Source organism: Corythoichthys intestinalis, chromosome 21, assembly GCF_030265065.1.
Source record: "Corythoichthys intestinalis isolate RoL2023-P3 chromosome 21, ASM3026506v1, whole genome shotgun sequence".
Lineage (NCBI taxonomy): Eukaryota > Metazoa > Chordata > Actinopteri > Syngnathiformes > Syngnathidae > Corythoichthys > Corythoichthys intestinalis.
Window position 1 is genome coordinate 10,039,240 of NC_080415.1, and position 15,021 is coordinate 10,054,260.

General features: G+C 40.3%; 1 protein-coding gene across 7 annotated transcripts in view; it reads left to right on the top strand.

Moving 5' to 3' along the window:
• arhgap17a (Rho GTPase activating protein 17a) overlaps positions 1-15,021 on the top strand; it is a 74,903-nt gene that overhangs the window by 54,374 nt on the left and 5,508 nt on the right. For 3 of the 7 annotated variants that reach the window (XM_057825799.1, XM_057825797.1, XM_057825801.1), the window contains 7 exons: positions 1,355-1,435; positions 3,499-3,612; positions 3,732-3,823; positions 4,143-4,290; positions 4,552-4,830; positions 9,892-10,016; positions 13,502-14,011. In XM_057825799.1, coding sequence (XP_057681782.1) covers positions 1,355-1,435; positions 3,499-3,612; positions 3,732-3,823; positions 4,143-4,290; positions 4,552-4,830; positions 9,892-10,016; positions 13,502-14,011 — 1,349 coding nt within the window. Of the gene's footprint in view, positions 1-1,354; positions 1,436-3,498; positions 3,613-3,731; positions 3,824-4,142; positions 4,291-4,551; positions 4,831-9,891; positions 10,017-13,501; positions 14,012-14,092; positions 14,115-15,021 lie in introns of all 7 variants that reach the window. The other 4 variants (XM_057825800.1, XM_057825798.1, XM_057825802.1 and 1 more) reach the window with 3 other exon arrangements.

A 15,021-nucleotide genomic window follows, 5' to 3' on the forward strand; every position in this document is an offset into this window, starting at 1 on the left:
ATATGATGGCTTGCACAGTGCTCCTTGATATGTTTAAAGCTTGGGAAATCTTTTTGTATCCAAATCCGGCTTTAAACTTCTCCACAACAGTATCTCGGACCTGCCTGGTGTGTTCCTTGGTTTTCATAATGCTCTCTGCACTTTAAACAGAACCCTGAGACTATCACAGAGCAGGTGCATTTATAAGGAGACTTGATTACACACAGGTGGATTCTATTTATCATTATCGGTCATTTAGGACAACATTGGATCATTCAGAGATCCTCACTGAACTTCTGGAGTGAGTTTGCTGCACTAAAAGTAAAGGGGCCGAATAATATTGCACGCCCCACTTTTCAGTTTTTTATTTGTTAAAAAAGTTTAAATTATCCAATAAATGTTGTTCCACTTCACGATTGTGTCCCACTTGTTGTTGATTCTTGACAAAAAAAAATAAATGTCATATCTTTGTTTGAAGCCTGAAATGTGGCGAAAGGTTGCAAGATTCAAGGGGGCCGAATACTTTTGCAAGGCACTGTATGTTACGTTAACACACCGGCCACGTTCGCATTTCGCTGTTCATGTATCATGTAACGTTATCATACTGTACACTTAGTCAGCATGTTGTTCTCTATTGTATTTTTATTTTAAATTGCCTTTCAAGATGACATATCGGTTCTATGTGTTGGATTTTTATCAAGTACATTTCCCCCCAAAATGCGACATATATTCCGGTGCGATTTATGTTTTTTTCCTCTTCGTTGGGCATTTTATGGCTGGTGCGACTTATACTCAGGTGCGAACTCCACCTCTCAAAACATTCAGGCCGCAAATGTTGCATGCAGCCATTGTACTCGACGTTTCTATGCTGAAATATTTCCAAGCGCCGACATTTGTTCTCCTGTTTTTTTTTCCTCCATATGAAAAAGCTGCCCCAGCATTGGTTAAGAGCGGCTATTGGCCCGCTCTCATTGGTCTGGAGCAGGCCAATAGCAATAGCTGCTTGACATGCAAAGTGATCACGTGTCATCACACCACACAGTGTAGTGAGTGTCAGGAGAAAGAAGGCTGCGTTCAAGTGAAAACCAGTAAATGGTATCGGCACCCTATTTGTTGGTACTCGCCGATACTGATACCACCATTTTAGTGCCGTATCTGCCCCTGCAGATACTGGTATCCGACTATCCGTATCAGTGCAATATTATAAAATACCCAAACAAATGATAACTGAAAAAAATACACTTTACGTGTAGCAGGCCCTAAATATATATATATATATATATATATATATATATATATATTTTTTTTTTTTTTTTTAAGCCGGGCCTGCGGAAAACAAAACATATGTGTAAACAGTGCTTTTTCATCGCTTCAGTTTACCAGATCAAGACAAACGACTTCAGGCTTTGTGGATTGTCTGTGATAAGCTACCAAAGAACAACAAAACCAACCTGAGGTAAGTTTGCGCTCAGTTCCAACAATTCCTAAACATAGTATCTGATTATACAGTGGTATGAAAAAGTATCTGAAACTTTTGGAAGTTCTCACATTTCTGCATAAAATCACCATCAAATGTCATCTGATCATAGTCAAAATCACGTGGATGAAAATACAGTGTCTGCTTTAACTAAAACCACCCAAACTTTTATAGGTTTTCATATTTTAATGAGGATAGCATGCAAACAATGACAGAAGGGGGAAAATCTGCCTAAGGAACCTTAAACAGCAATTGAAACCAATTTTTACCAAACATTTGAAGTCAGGTGTGTGCCCAATCACCAATGGTTATGGTTATGGCGTTATACTTGTATAGCGCTTTTCCACCTTAAGGTGCTCAAAGCGCTTTACACTACATCATCATCTACTAGTTGTTTATTATGAGTGGTTTAAAGATACCCTGCCCACTATAAAACACACACCTGGTAAGATATGTCTTCTTTAGAAGCATTGTCTCATGTGCATCATGGCTCGGTCAAAAGAGCTGTCTGAAGACCTGGATTCAAGGATTGTTGATTTGTATAAAGCTGAGAAAGGATACAAAACCATCACTAACAGTCTCAATGTTCATCAATCGGCAGTCAATCGAGAAGTTGTCTACAAATGGCACTGTTACTTCTCTCCCAAGGATTGGCCGTCCACCAAAGATGATGCCAAGAGTTCAGCGCAGAATACTCGGAGAGATAAAAAAGAACCCTAGAGTGTCTGCTAAAGCAGTGGTCTCAAACCGGTCCTCAAAGGGCCGCAGGGGGTACTGGATTTCATTCCAACCAAACGAGACAAATACCTTTTCACCAATCTGGTTTCTTACAAGTGTAATCAGTTGATTGCAATCAGGTGCTGCTTATGTTAGTAGAAACCTCATTGGTTGAACTGTTTGTGCTGGATCTGTTGGAACAAAAACCAGGACCCACTGCGGCCCTTTGTGGAGTCGGTTTGAGACCGCTGTGCTAAAGACTTACAGAAATCACTGTCACAGACTACAGTCCAGTATCTCTGTGCACACATCAACTATATGTAAAATTATGGCCAGAATAGTATTCATGGGAAGACTCCACGGAGGAAGCCATCGCTGTCTAAAAAAAACATTGTTGCTTGTTTAATGTTCGGAAAAAGGCACTTTGACACTCCACAGAAGTTTTGGCATTTTTTTTTTTTGTGGACTGATGAAACGAAAGTTGAATTGTTTAGGAGTAACACACAACGCCATGAGTGGAGGAAAAATTGAACAGCTCACAGACATCAAAACCGCATCCCCTCCGTTAAGCATGGTGGTGGGACCATCATGATTTTGGGCGGTTTGCTGCCTCGGGGCCTGGACAACTTGCAATCATTGATGAAAGAATGAATTCAAAAGTTTATCAGGAAATTTTGCAGGAAAACCTGAGGCCGTCTGTCAGACAGTTGAAGCGAAGAAGAGAATGATTCAGATTCAGAATATTTATTGTCATTGTTACAAAAGCACAACGAAACTTTGTTTGGAGCATCCATACAGCTAAGTTGGTAAAGTGCGAAACCCTAAGGTGCTCCAATGGATGCTGCAACAAGACAATGATCCAAAACACAGAAGTAAATCAATTTCAGAATGGTTTCAGAAGAGCAAAATACATGTTCTGGAGTGGCCAAGTCAAAGTCCAGACTTGAACCCCAATGAGATACTGTGGCATGACCTAAAGACAGCAATTCATGCCAGATATCTTAGGAATCTGACTGAACTACAGCAGTTTTGTAGAGACGAATGGGCCAAGATGTGATGATGTGTGCGTTAAATGTAATGGTTCACTTCCTTATTTTCCCCCCTTCTGTCATTGTTTGCATACTATCCTCATTAAAATAGGAAAACCCTATCAATGTTTGGGTGGTTTTAGTTGAAGCAGACACTGTTTTTTCATCTGTGTGATTTTGACAAAGATCAGATCACATTTGATGGTGATTTTATGCAGAGATGTGAGACATTCCAAAAGGTTCAGATACTTTGTCATACCACTGTATAGCCTGTCTGACGTTGTCGTCAACATGTAGATACCTGGTGAAGTTCCTTGCTAAACTGGCTCAGGATAGTGAGGTAAACAAAATGACTCCCAGTAACATTGCCATTGTCCTTGGACCAAATCTGCTGTGGGCCAAGACTGAAGGGTGAGTAGGTTTCTGTTTTTTTGGTTGTTTTTTTTTATCTTTTAAAATTGTGGTGGTGAACTATCCGGATAGTATTTGAGTTACTTCATGACAGTTTTTCTTCCCTTATGTATCCCCAGGAGTTTGGCAGAAATGGCTGCAGCTACATCTGTGCATGTTGTGGCCATCATAGAACCCATCATCCAGCATGCAGACTGGTTCTTCCCTGAGGGTAAGTAAATAAGGAGCAGTTGTGCTACAACAATATGTGGTTCTAGTCATCTTGAGTTTATCACTAGTAGACGTCCGATCTATTTGAATTGGAAGGGTGGCAGCGAATGAACGTTCGTTCATTCGCTGCCACCCTTCCACTTCAAATGAATCGGACGTCTAAAGCAGTCAATGGCAGCCAATGAGTTCAACGCATGACTAATACAGCGGTCAGGACATTAGACTTTAAGAACATGAATCACAGGTTTATGTAGTTTTCCAAATCCATACAAATGGACTGCATTAGAATGATTTTCTAAATATTCCTTCTCATGTTGCAGATGTGGACTTTAATGTGTCTGGCATGTTTGCGATGCCTGTCCCCTCATCCAACCACAACAGTCATCTGGATTATGACAGTGGCACCATCGAGAGGAAGAGACCAGGCAGTTTGGTGGGGCCAGAGGCAGACACAAGCCGCAAAGACAAGTAAACATCTTATGTTGTTTGCTTCTCCATTTTTTGTAAATATCATTAAATTGACCTGGCTTGTTGGACTAATCGGTGATTAGATTCATACACTGATTAAATTTCTCACATCTATCAATTTTCTGGTGTCTGAAGTTCTAATCCTACTCACATGTCTCCTGGATTTAAAATGATTCTTTGTCCTGGTGTAATCATTACTCTTCTGATCAGTCCTGTGGTGTTCTCTGTTTGTCTCTTTCACTTTCTCACCACCGACCACAGTAGCACCTCTAACAAGCACTCGGACCACACCGTCCGTAGAGGCAGTACCACCTTAGGTAGAAAGCAGCACACCTCACCTGCCTTCCAGCCCCCTTTACCCCCCGTGGAGGCTTCAGGGCAGGGACAAGGCACCGGGCAGGTCCCGCAGCCCTCGGTCGATCCTCAGCCGCAAGCCCCACTGGGGGCAGCGGGGCCCGAGAGCCCCAATAGCTTGGCGCAGGGTCTTGCCGCGCTCGCTGCCGCTCAGCAGCTTCTTGCGCAGAATACAGAGGAGCTCAGGTAAGAGCTGCTTGAATGCCAATGGAAGGGAGAAGGGACTACATGCTTTAACAACACGATCAAAACAGTCATTTTGTGCTCACAAAGCCTAATCCCTTGTGTGTGTGGCTTTTTGTCTGCTGTCATTCTGGGTAATCACTTCATTCTTTAATCAAAAGATAAACTGTTTAGAAAGCTGTACATTGCTGCCTGACTCAGTGTCTACTAACGTCCACATTCAGACAGATGAAACAACAAGGTGGGGCATGCCCTGGACTGGTCACCAGCTAAAGTTTTAAGTCAACTTTATAGTCCCCTAACCCCAGAAGCATAACTCAGCCTTAAAGTGCATGTGACACGAAAAAGCATGTTTATTTCATAATACACGCGGTATTTTATGCCCCTGAATGATATGGGCCGCTTGGATGTGTGTGGAAGCGATCGCTATTTTTATTTAGTTTTTTTAATCCCGCGCCATGAAAATGAGTGACTTCCGGCTCCGGTCTTGCATTGAGGAGGAGGGCGCTGTGACGTGTACGGTAGAAGACGTCCTCTTCACGCTACAGTGTACTGTTGTGTATGAGGACGAAGGATTCAGCTGATTTTGCGGATTAATACGTTTATTTTTTGCATCACGCCAGCCAAACGGCTGCAGAAAAATCATTCTGTATGAGGGAGAGGCGTATGCGCCTTTTTGGAGTTTCAAAAGGTTCCCATTCACCGTGGATATTTACTGTGGGACCATTGGACTTACGAGGAAGTGAGTAAACATCTTGTTTTGTATTATGTCAAATACGAATACAGCGATTACAAAGTAAACACTACAAACTTCCTTTAAATGAAGGACTACTTACGTTTGATCATTGATAGGCATGTAAAAAGCTCTCCTAATGCTCATTAGCAGCAGCACGTTAGCTGCACAACAACTGCAGCCACCCTCCTCCGGGGAACGAACTGTAAATTGCTCTCCGCCGGGCGGTTTGCCGATCCGCGAAGACAATCGACAACCGGGTCGTCATGTCAAATAATCCAGGCTAGTTATGTGTAATTTTCCGCTTCGAAGACTTTGAAACATCACTCGGTTCGGGTTAGCATGTCGGCTAGCTGTCGCGCCTTCTGGTTTGTTTACATTCTCCGAAGCCGGGGAAGGGAAATAATGTCCGATTTAGGTGTCATAAAATATCGTTCAGGAGGTGCAACAGTAAAGGTGAAGTCGACAGTTTTGACCATTATGGAGTAATTTTGCCATGTCGTCCTGAATAAATTCATTTTTATTATTTCATATTCCATTCAGCAAAAGACTGTTATTTGTCATGACCATGCCATTTATTTAGCAATTGGGGAAAATACTTGGATAAAAAGAATATCCTGTAAAAATATTGAAGTAAAGAGACAGAAACAATGACATTTTGCCGCTCTCTTCGTCGCGTTTTCCTCGTTGTGAATAGTTCCCCCTCGACGGGCTGACTGGTCCTTCTCAAGCCATTTGTATAGCTATTGGGGAAAAATACTTGGATAAAAAGAATATCCTGTAAAAATATTGGAGTAGAGAGACTGAAACAATGACATTTTGCGGCTCTCTTCGTCGTGTTTTCCTCGTTCTGAATAATTCCCCCTCAGTGGGCTGAATAGTAAAACCGATGAGCCCAGTCTACCGCTGACGTCGACGCTAAAGCCCTATAATGGTAGGCGTGGCTAACCGGCAGATTGAAAGACTAATTTCTCGTCATCTGTGCTTTGCTAAATTGTTGTATATAGTCGAATCGTCTCAAAATATGATTCTAATTCACATAATAATGCCATTTAAGACTTTTTTTTTTCTCGTTTCGTATGCTCTTTAAGGCTGCAACAAGTTATCGATTAAAATTAATTAATAAATTGGTTGCCAACAAATTTGATAATCAATTTTTGCCGGCCCGTTTGCGTCCTTATTTGTGTGGAATAAGAGGCTGCACGTGCTTGCCAGTGATTGGAGAGAGGGAGAGAGAGAGAGCGCGCGCTCTCTGCTATTGCTGAATCAATAATATTACGAAGTGTCGAGACGTAGATTGTCTTTTGTGTTAGATCCAGTGTGCCTAGGTCAGAGGTGAGTAAATGAAGCCAATTGTGTTGTTTGTATACTTTGTTGATGAGACGTTACTACTTAGCACGGAGCGCTAAGCTAGTTCGCGATTATGCTAATCAGTGTCTTAAGTGTTCGTTTGTATGGTATTTTGGAGTATATAAGCACTTGAATTATTGTTAGATAGTAAAGGCGTCTAATTTCTTTTTATAAAGAAATCACATTCAAATTACAGCTTAGCCTCTATTAAACACATACCCCCATTCAAGCTAAATTGTCATACAAGATAATGTGCTTTAAAATTGGATTTCGATTGTATTTATGAACAATTGTTTGATAAAGAAAACTGACTCATTACAGTCTGCCTCCTCCTCATTCGATTTTGTTGTTTAGAGCAGGGGTCCCCAACCTTTTTTGCACCACGGACCGGTATTATTTGGGTCTTTTTTTCACGGACCGGTGTTCTGACAAATTTTGCGACCCATTTTAAATTGCAACGATGCGGTTCTGCGCATGCGCGTGACGTTAAACATGGCCGCAAATGCAGCGATTCCAAAGTAAACACTACAAACTTTCTTTAAAGAAAGGAATATTAACTTACATTTGATCATGGAAGGACATGTAGAAAAGTTCTCCTCAGATACATACTGCCATGTTAGTTGCACACAACAACTGCACATCAGTCTCTCACCATTAACGACTTTGCGTTGTCGCTAAGCATTAATGAAGAAGCCCGCTTCACAAAGATACGATGTTGAAAATTGTAGCAAGGTTTTCAATGCTCTCATAGCGATATCAGGATATTCCGGAATTACTTTAATCCAGAACTTAGGTAGAGTTGTCTCAAATATACGTTTAAGGTCGCCGTCATTTGCGATCTCTATAAGCTGATCCTCCTGTTGCACAGACATGCTCGAATCACTCGGTTTATTCACAAACGGGTCACGATTCCACTCTTTCGCAGTTTGTGGGTCTTCGAGGTTGTAGGCTCATCTTCTGGCTCATCATGTGCCCATTTCGCCGTAAAAAATATCTCCAAAGACGTCTGTTTTCCAGTCATCTTCACTCGTGTGGGGGTTAATTATTTCCGGGAACAAATGTGCTGCGCCTGCGTAATACGCTATTATCGAGGACAAGCGCACATAGATATATTATATACACAAAACAAGATGTACTGCTAGCAGTCCAATCAATGGATTTCTATGACGACATTCTAATCTATCCTGTAGTATTATATCTAGAGTAGACAGGGATATTGGTGTGTTAAGCAGGGGCACAGGTTACGGCCAGAATACGGTCGTTAATAAATTATTATTTCTGTGCGGCCCGGAAGCAAATGCGCCACGGACTCGTACCGGTCCGCACCCTGGCAGATGGGGACCCCTGGTTTAAAGTGTTTAAGAAAATAAATGAGTCATTGACACAATTTATGTCAGTGCTTTGCCCACTAGAAAAAAAAATGTCAATCAGCAGCACTTTTTTATTTGAACAAACTGAACTTTGTCTGATTTGTGAACTGAGAAATGTTTTTGTTATACACTCAGAACCTTTATTAAAAACAAGTTTTATGTAATTAAAATAGTACAGTTGTAGACTACAGTTATTGTAGACTACAGTTAAGTCAGGAAGTTGTTATAAAATATTATTTTTGAAGGAAATAGTCCTCCATTTTGTCTTCATTGTTACTTACAAAATGCCGAAAACAACTTCAAGATAAAATGTGAAGGTAATTGAAAAAAGTGACATTCATCCGATTAATCGATTAATTGTTTAATTAATCATCGGATTAATTGATAAGAAAAATAATCGTTAGTTGCAGCCAGTGTTGTTAATAACGGCATTAGAATATAACGGCATTACTAACCACATTATTTTCTTCAGTAGTGAGTAATCTAATTAATTACTTTTCTCATCTTTGCAACGCCGTTACTGAGGCGGGAAAGGCGTGCGTTACTATGTTGGTTGACTGACGCGAGAAAAGTCTGAGAAAGACGAACTCAGGGAGACGAGAGAGCAGAGCAGGAGTGGGGAGGAGGCAAGGGAGGGTGACGCCGTTGCAAACGCGATGCTACTATGCTAGGTGGCTCCAATATTACCTGACTGTAGCCGATAGCCTACAAACTACGCCCACATGATGCTTCGGTAGATATCACATATATACAGAACTAGATGCAAATGACAGACGGCTGCATTAGCAACATGTATAATAAAGAACTAGATGCGTTAGTAAACAGCCGCCATCTTAAAGCAGTAGCCTTCTCAGGAAGCCTCTGTTGTAGAGAATCTTCCTTGCTAGGAAGGAAACCTAAGTAGCTTTTTATCTAAAATGCTCCTAAATCAGCAAAATATTTATCTTTTAAATGATGAAATAGTTTTAAAACTTACACATGTCAAATGTAGACCGAAGGGAACTAATGCAATAAAGGGAGCAATTTTAACAACTTTAACAGTTGTGATTCACAACATTAAATGACTTCCACACATAGCAAAGGTTATTATCTAGTTATCGCAATACCGCTGTGTCTAGTTAAGTTTAGGGTAAAGAATTGGGCTAGGCCCAATTGTCCCAAAAACCTTTTAAACTTCACATAGTGTGACAATGTTTTTTTTTTTTTTTGAGGAAAAAAAAAAATAAAACATGAAATTATCTCCAGTTACTTTGCCAAGTAACTAATTACTCTTACATTCAGGTAACTGAGTTACTAACGCAATTACTTTTTGGGAGAAGTAATTTGTAACTGTAATTAATTACTTTTTGAAAGTAAGATTAACAACACTGGTTGCTGCCCTAACTGTGAGAAGAAGGCATACTTTAACGTAAACATACAAAAATATTGCAGGAGTGCACTTGGAGAACTTTAAACAGTGGAGTCAAATAATAGTATACATTTGAATAATCTTGTGTGCGGTTTGGCCCCCGATATGTGAAACAAATGTGAACAACAGTGGGCCGTGGATAATCGTATGTGTTCCGTTTTGCAGCACACTAAAGATTCTGTCTTTCCTTTCCGTCCATCAAGCAACCCAAAGCTGCGTGACCCTGCAACGGCGCCAGCACCCCACATCCAGCGGAACGGTTCTGGCGCAGGGAGCCAGACTGCCAGCCAGACGGGCGGCGGGACCAGTCCGCATATGATGCGTAGAGGTGAGAGCAACAAGTTCATGTAGCACGAAAACAAGCTGTAAAAATATATACATGGCACATGCTTGAGAACACTAAGTAAATGATACCTTTAAAAATACATACGTAATAATGTTGATTTACATGGTCAGGGTGATTAATTAAAAAGTGTTTATTATGATTTTATCAATTCGGATCTCGAGTCGATGAAAATGGGGATTTATATTTTTATTTACCACACAGTTTTACCTAAAAAATAAATTTTAAAAATACCCACAATATTGCAAGTGAACACTATGAGTAGACTAGGGATGTCCTGATCTCATACCTGATTTTGAGAATCTGCCGTTACGGAGTCCAGATCTGATACTGATAAAAAAGTTTGTTTTTTATTAATTTAATTTTATTTATGTATTTTTTTCTTTTTTTTTTTTTTTTTTTTTTGAACAAAAGTTCCCAGCACGTTACAACTTTGTACAGTACTTCATCTTCTGCCTTCCTAGAGTGTTGCGGAGTATAAAAAATATATATTTTTGTATCTTTTGGTAGTGCCATTGTATTTCTGGATTATTATTATGCTTTTTAGCCCTTAAAAAGTAATGTATACAGTGTATATGTATTACGGCTGTCAAACGATTAAAATTTTTAATCGGGTTAATCACAGCTTAAAAATTGTAATTAATCGCAATTCAAACCATCTATAAAATATGCCATATTTTTCTGTAAATTATTGTTGGAATGGAAAGATAAAACACAAGACGGATATATACATTCAACATACTGTTCATAAGTACTGTATTTGTTTATTATAACAATAAATCATGCTTCCCGTTACCCGGCCCCTCGGGTAATGCCAATGCTCAACTCACGGCTCTAGCTCAACTCATGCAACGAGATAAAAAAACACAACAACATACCTGACTGCTGCCGAAAAGCTGCTTCAAAGTACATCCATTACAACGTTACAGTAGATATCATTTATATAGGACTAGATGCAATATAGATTTGGTAGTGTTAGCTGCACATCTACAAAAAGCGAGATGAGGGCGTTATAAACGGCCGCCATCTTAAAGCAGTACACTTCCCTGCAAGGCTGTTTTAGCGAAGCTTCCAAGCAAACCTAATTAACTTTTTATCTAAAATACTCCTAAATCGGTAAAATATTGACTTGAATCTATCTTTAAAATAGTTTTAAAACTTTCACATGTTGAAAGTAGACAAGAGGGAAATTATGGAATAACGGGAGCAATTTTAACAAATTTAACGGTTGATTCACAACATTAAATTAATTGAATGTAGTTTAAAGCTGCTGATACAGAATGGGGACTGCAGTTTTTTATTTAATGTTATTTTTGTATTTCTTTACTGCTATATGTTAACTTGATACTGAAATAGTAGTGTGGTTTAGCCTGAGAGTATTTTTGAACAATTTTGGAACTCATGTACAAAACATTTTTAAAAAAAAAAGAGAGAAAAAAAAAGGAGGGGGGTGCATCAATAATCGTTTTATAATCGAATCGGAGCCTCTGAATCGTAATCGTAATCGAATCGTTAGGTGCCCAAAGATTCCCAGCTCTACTGTACATTCAACGTACGGTACATAAGTACTGTATTTGTTTATTATAACAATAAATCAACAAGATGGCATTACCATTATTAGCATTCTGTTAAAGCAATCCATGGATAGACAGACTTGTAATTCTTAAAAGATAAATGTTAGTACAAGTTATAGAAATTTTATATTAAAACCCCTCTTAATGTTTTCGTTTTAATAAAATTTGTAAACATTTTCAATCAAAAAATAAACTAGTAGCCCGCCATTGTTGATGCCAATAATTACTTACACAATGCTCATGGGTGCTGATCCTATAAAATCAGTCGCACCCAAGCGCCACCAGAGGGCGACAAAACTCCGAAAAACACAACAAGTACACATATCACTGTGCTGTCATTTTAATGTTTCAGCGGGGCATGTGCATTAATTGCATCAAATATTTTAACGTGATTAATTTAAAAAATTAATTACCGCCCGTTAACGCCATCATTTTGACAGCCCTAGTATATAAATATATATATATATATATATGGTGTTATATAGCGCTTTTCCACCTTTCAAGGCGCTCAAAGCGCTTTACACTATCTCGCCATCTACCTACTGGTGACGCAGCACCAGGAGGAACGTGGGGTTCAGTATCTTGCTCAAGGACACTTAGACGAGTTCATCAGGGCGGAGAATCGAATGTTAATATAGTAAATTAGGCCTGAATGACATTGGAAAAAATTAACATTGCGATACACAGTATATTACCAAGCCGTTGGTTGCACTGGTGTGCCTAACTTTTTTTAAGTTGCACCAGTACAAAATACGGCGCACCCACATTTTTCATTGCATCATATTTGAGGCCGTACTTTAAAACCTCTCTCCATAACATTCATATATTTCATATGAGTGAGTCCACTCAAATTCACTCACGCTTTGACGCATACGCTGCCGAGAACAGCCTCTTCACAATGAATATTGACTAACCGATGATTAACACATTTGTGCCTTTGATCGTAGAGCTACTGAGCCATCACTCGCAAGATCAAAGCTACAAACCTGTCAATCATCATTAACTTAAAACTTAAACGCCAGCTGCTCTGGTGACCAAGAAAAGCAGCATGAGGGAGAGTGAGAGGCTGTACGAGCATGAATCAGAAAAACAAATATATTTTTTAACTAGAAACTGCAATTTCTGGAGAAATTACTATGGAGCTTTGCTGTGGGGAGATACAGATCTTAGCCCCGCCCAAGTTGACTTAGGGACCATTCGGTGTCAATATTTGGGGACGCAGGTTTTTTATCTATTAGAAATGAATGGGAAATTTGGACGTCCACGGCTGCCAACGGCATCGACTTACATATGCCTCAAAGGAATCCAAGTACATTGACAGCAATAGAATCAACATACATGGCCGTCAATGGCATTAACAAAGGTGAATGTCATTAGAAATGAATGGGAAATTTGGACGTCCATGGCCGTCAATGGCATCGGAATTTGATCAAAATTTTTAGGACTTGATAAATTTAGAATTTTTTTTTTTTTTTTTTTTTTTTTAAATCAACTTTTACGGGCGAAGAGCAAATTTTTTGGGGTTGTTCGAAAAAGTTCCTGCGTCGCGCAAAAATTCCAGTCGTTTTGATATTCGAATGGTGCCAATCGGTCAAACGGTTCGGGCTGTGCGGCACGCATAAGAAACACCTTTCAAAAAAAAAAAAAAAAAAAAAAAAAAAGAATTTTAGTGTCTGGGCCTTTGCTATAGCAAAGCCCCATATAATTACAAAAAAACCCCAATCCTTTTCACCTGATTCCGATCCTCTGAAAAATGGTGCAATCGGCCCAATTTCCGAGCATGCAGTCGGATCGGGACATCTCTAGAGTAGACTCAAAGCTTTTTCTTCAATGTTTTGATGCACTGACAGTTGTGACAGTCTTAAAAGTTACCAATTCTCCTCAATCTATCTTCAGTGCTCAAGAAACAGGCACCAGCTCCCCCCAAACCCCCGAACCCTCCACCCAGTCAGCCATCACCCAACTCATCCCAACCCCTAAGCCCCCCTCCGAGGCCCCTGTCCAGCCACTCCCCTACCTCTCCTGTGTCGCCCGCCTCTCAGCATTACAACACTCCTCGGCGCCACTCCAGTAACCAGCCACCAATCCAGGCCCCCAGCCACCCGCCCCCAGAGCCACCGACGCAAACGGGTTCTCCCGGTCAACACAGCGGTGAATCGCACAGCGCAGACCCCTCGCCCCCGGACTCTCCCTCGCCGCCGGATACCCCTCCGCCGCCCGTCGCCACCGGCCCAGACGGCTCTCAGTTGGCCCCTGCTTCACCGTCCCCCTACCAGACCGGCTCACTCCCCCGGCCGCGTCCCGTCCCTAAGCCCAGGAACAGGCCGAGCGTGCCCCCGCCCCCACAGCCCGCAAACGTGCCCGGAGACACCAATGGGATCTGTGCAAGCGCATACAAGATGATGGGTAAGCTTCTTTTCTAACGTCACTGTTTTCCCTCTCTCCTCAATTACTAATTGTCACGTGTGCGTTGTAACACCTCTGCAGGGTAAAGATGGTCATACGAGAGGTTCGTAGTTCACGAGTTCGCTGACACATGCACTTTGTTTAGAACCTCATCACCACAGATATTTGACACCCCTTGCTGCCTCTTCATGTATTGTTTAACCTACCAAAGGTTCACACGCAAACTACATGCTGCACATGTCTCAAACTGACCTGTTTAGGGGGAAAAAAATCAGTTTACAGACATTCATCTGCAACCTGAATACGGATTATCATTTGTATTCTAATTGGAGAACAGCCACAATAAAGAATGTTTGAATTTTCAAGAAAATCTGTACATTATTTATTTATTTATTTATTTAGTTTAAACTTTAGTAGTCATAGGCTTCCACTTCACTATGTACACAGAGCTCCAGGTACAACCAAATGGTAGCATTTTGCAACATAAATTAGCCAGAGCTAGTGTTTTTTTAGCTACAGTGTATCACAAAAGTGAGTACACCCCTCACATTTCTGCAGATATTGAAGTATATATTTTCATGGGACAACACTGACAAAATGACACTTTGACACAATGAAAATTAGTCTGTGTGCAGCTTATATAATAAAGTTAATTTATTTTCCCCTCAAAATATAGCCATTAATATCGAAACCCCTGGCAACAAACTCATGTGAGTTCCGGATTTTTTTTTAAATTCATTTATTTATTTTTTTTAGATTATGTCTCTGTGAGTGGAAATGTACAGTCCCTGGCAAAAGTCTTGTCGCTTATCCATTTCGTAGAAACAGTTGCTAGTAACCTGACTTTTAATTACCTTATTCAATTGGTTTCCGAAATGGCTCATATGAAAGCTAAGACCCTCCAAAATGATGTTGAATGTACAAAAATATATTGTTTCACTGAAAAAAGATTTATCATTTAATGAAGACATATAGGTATAATTTTGGCAAGACAAGTTTTGTCGCCTACA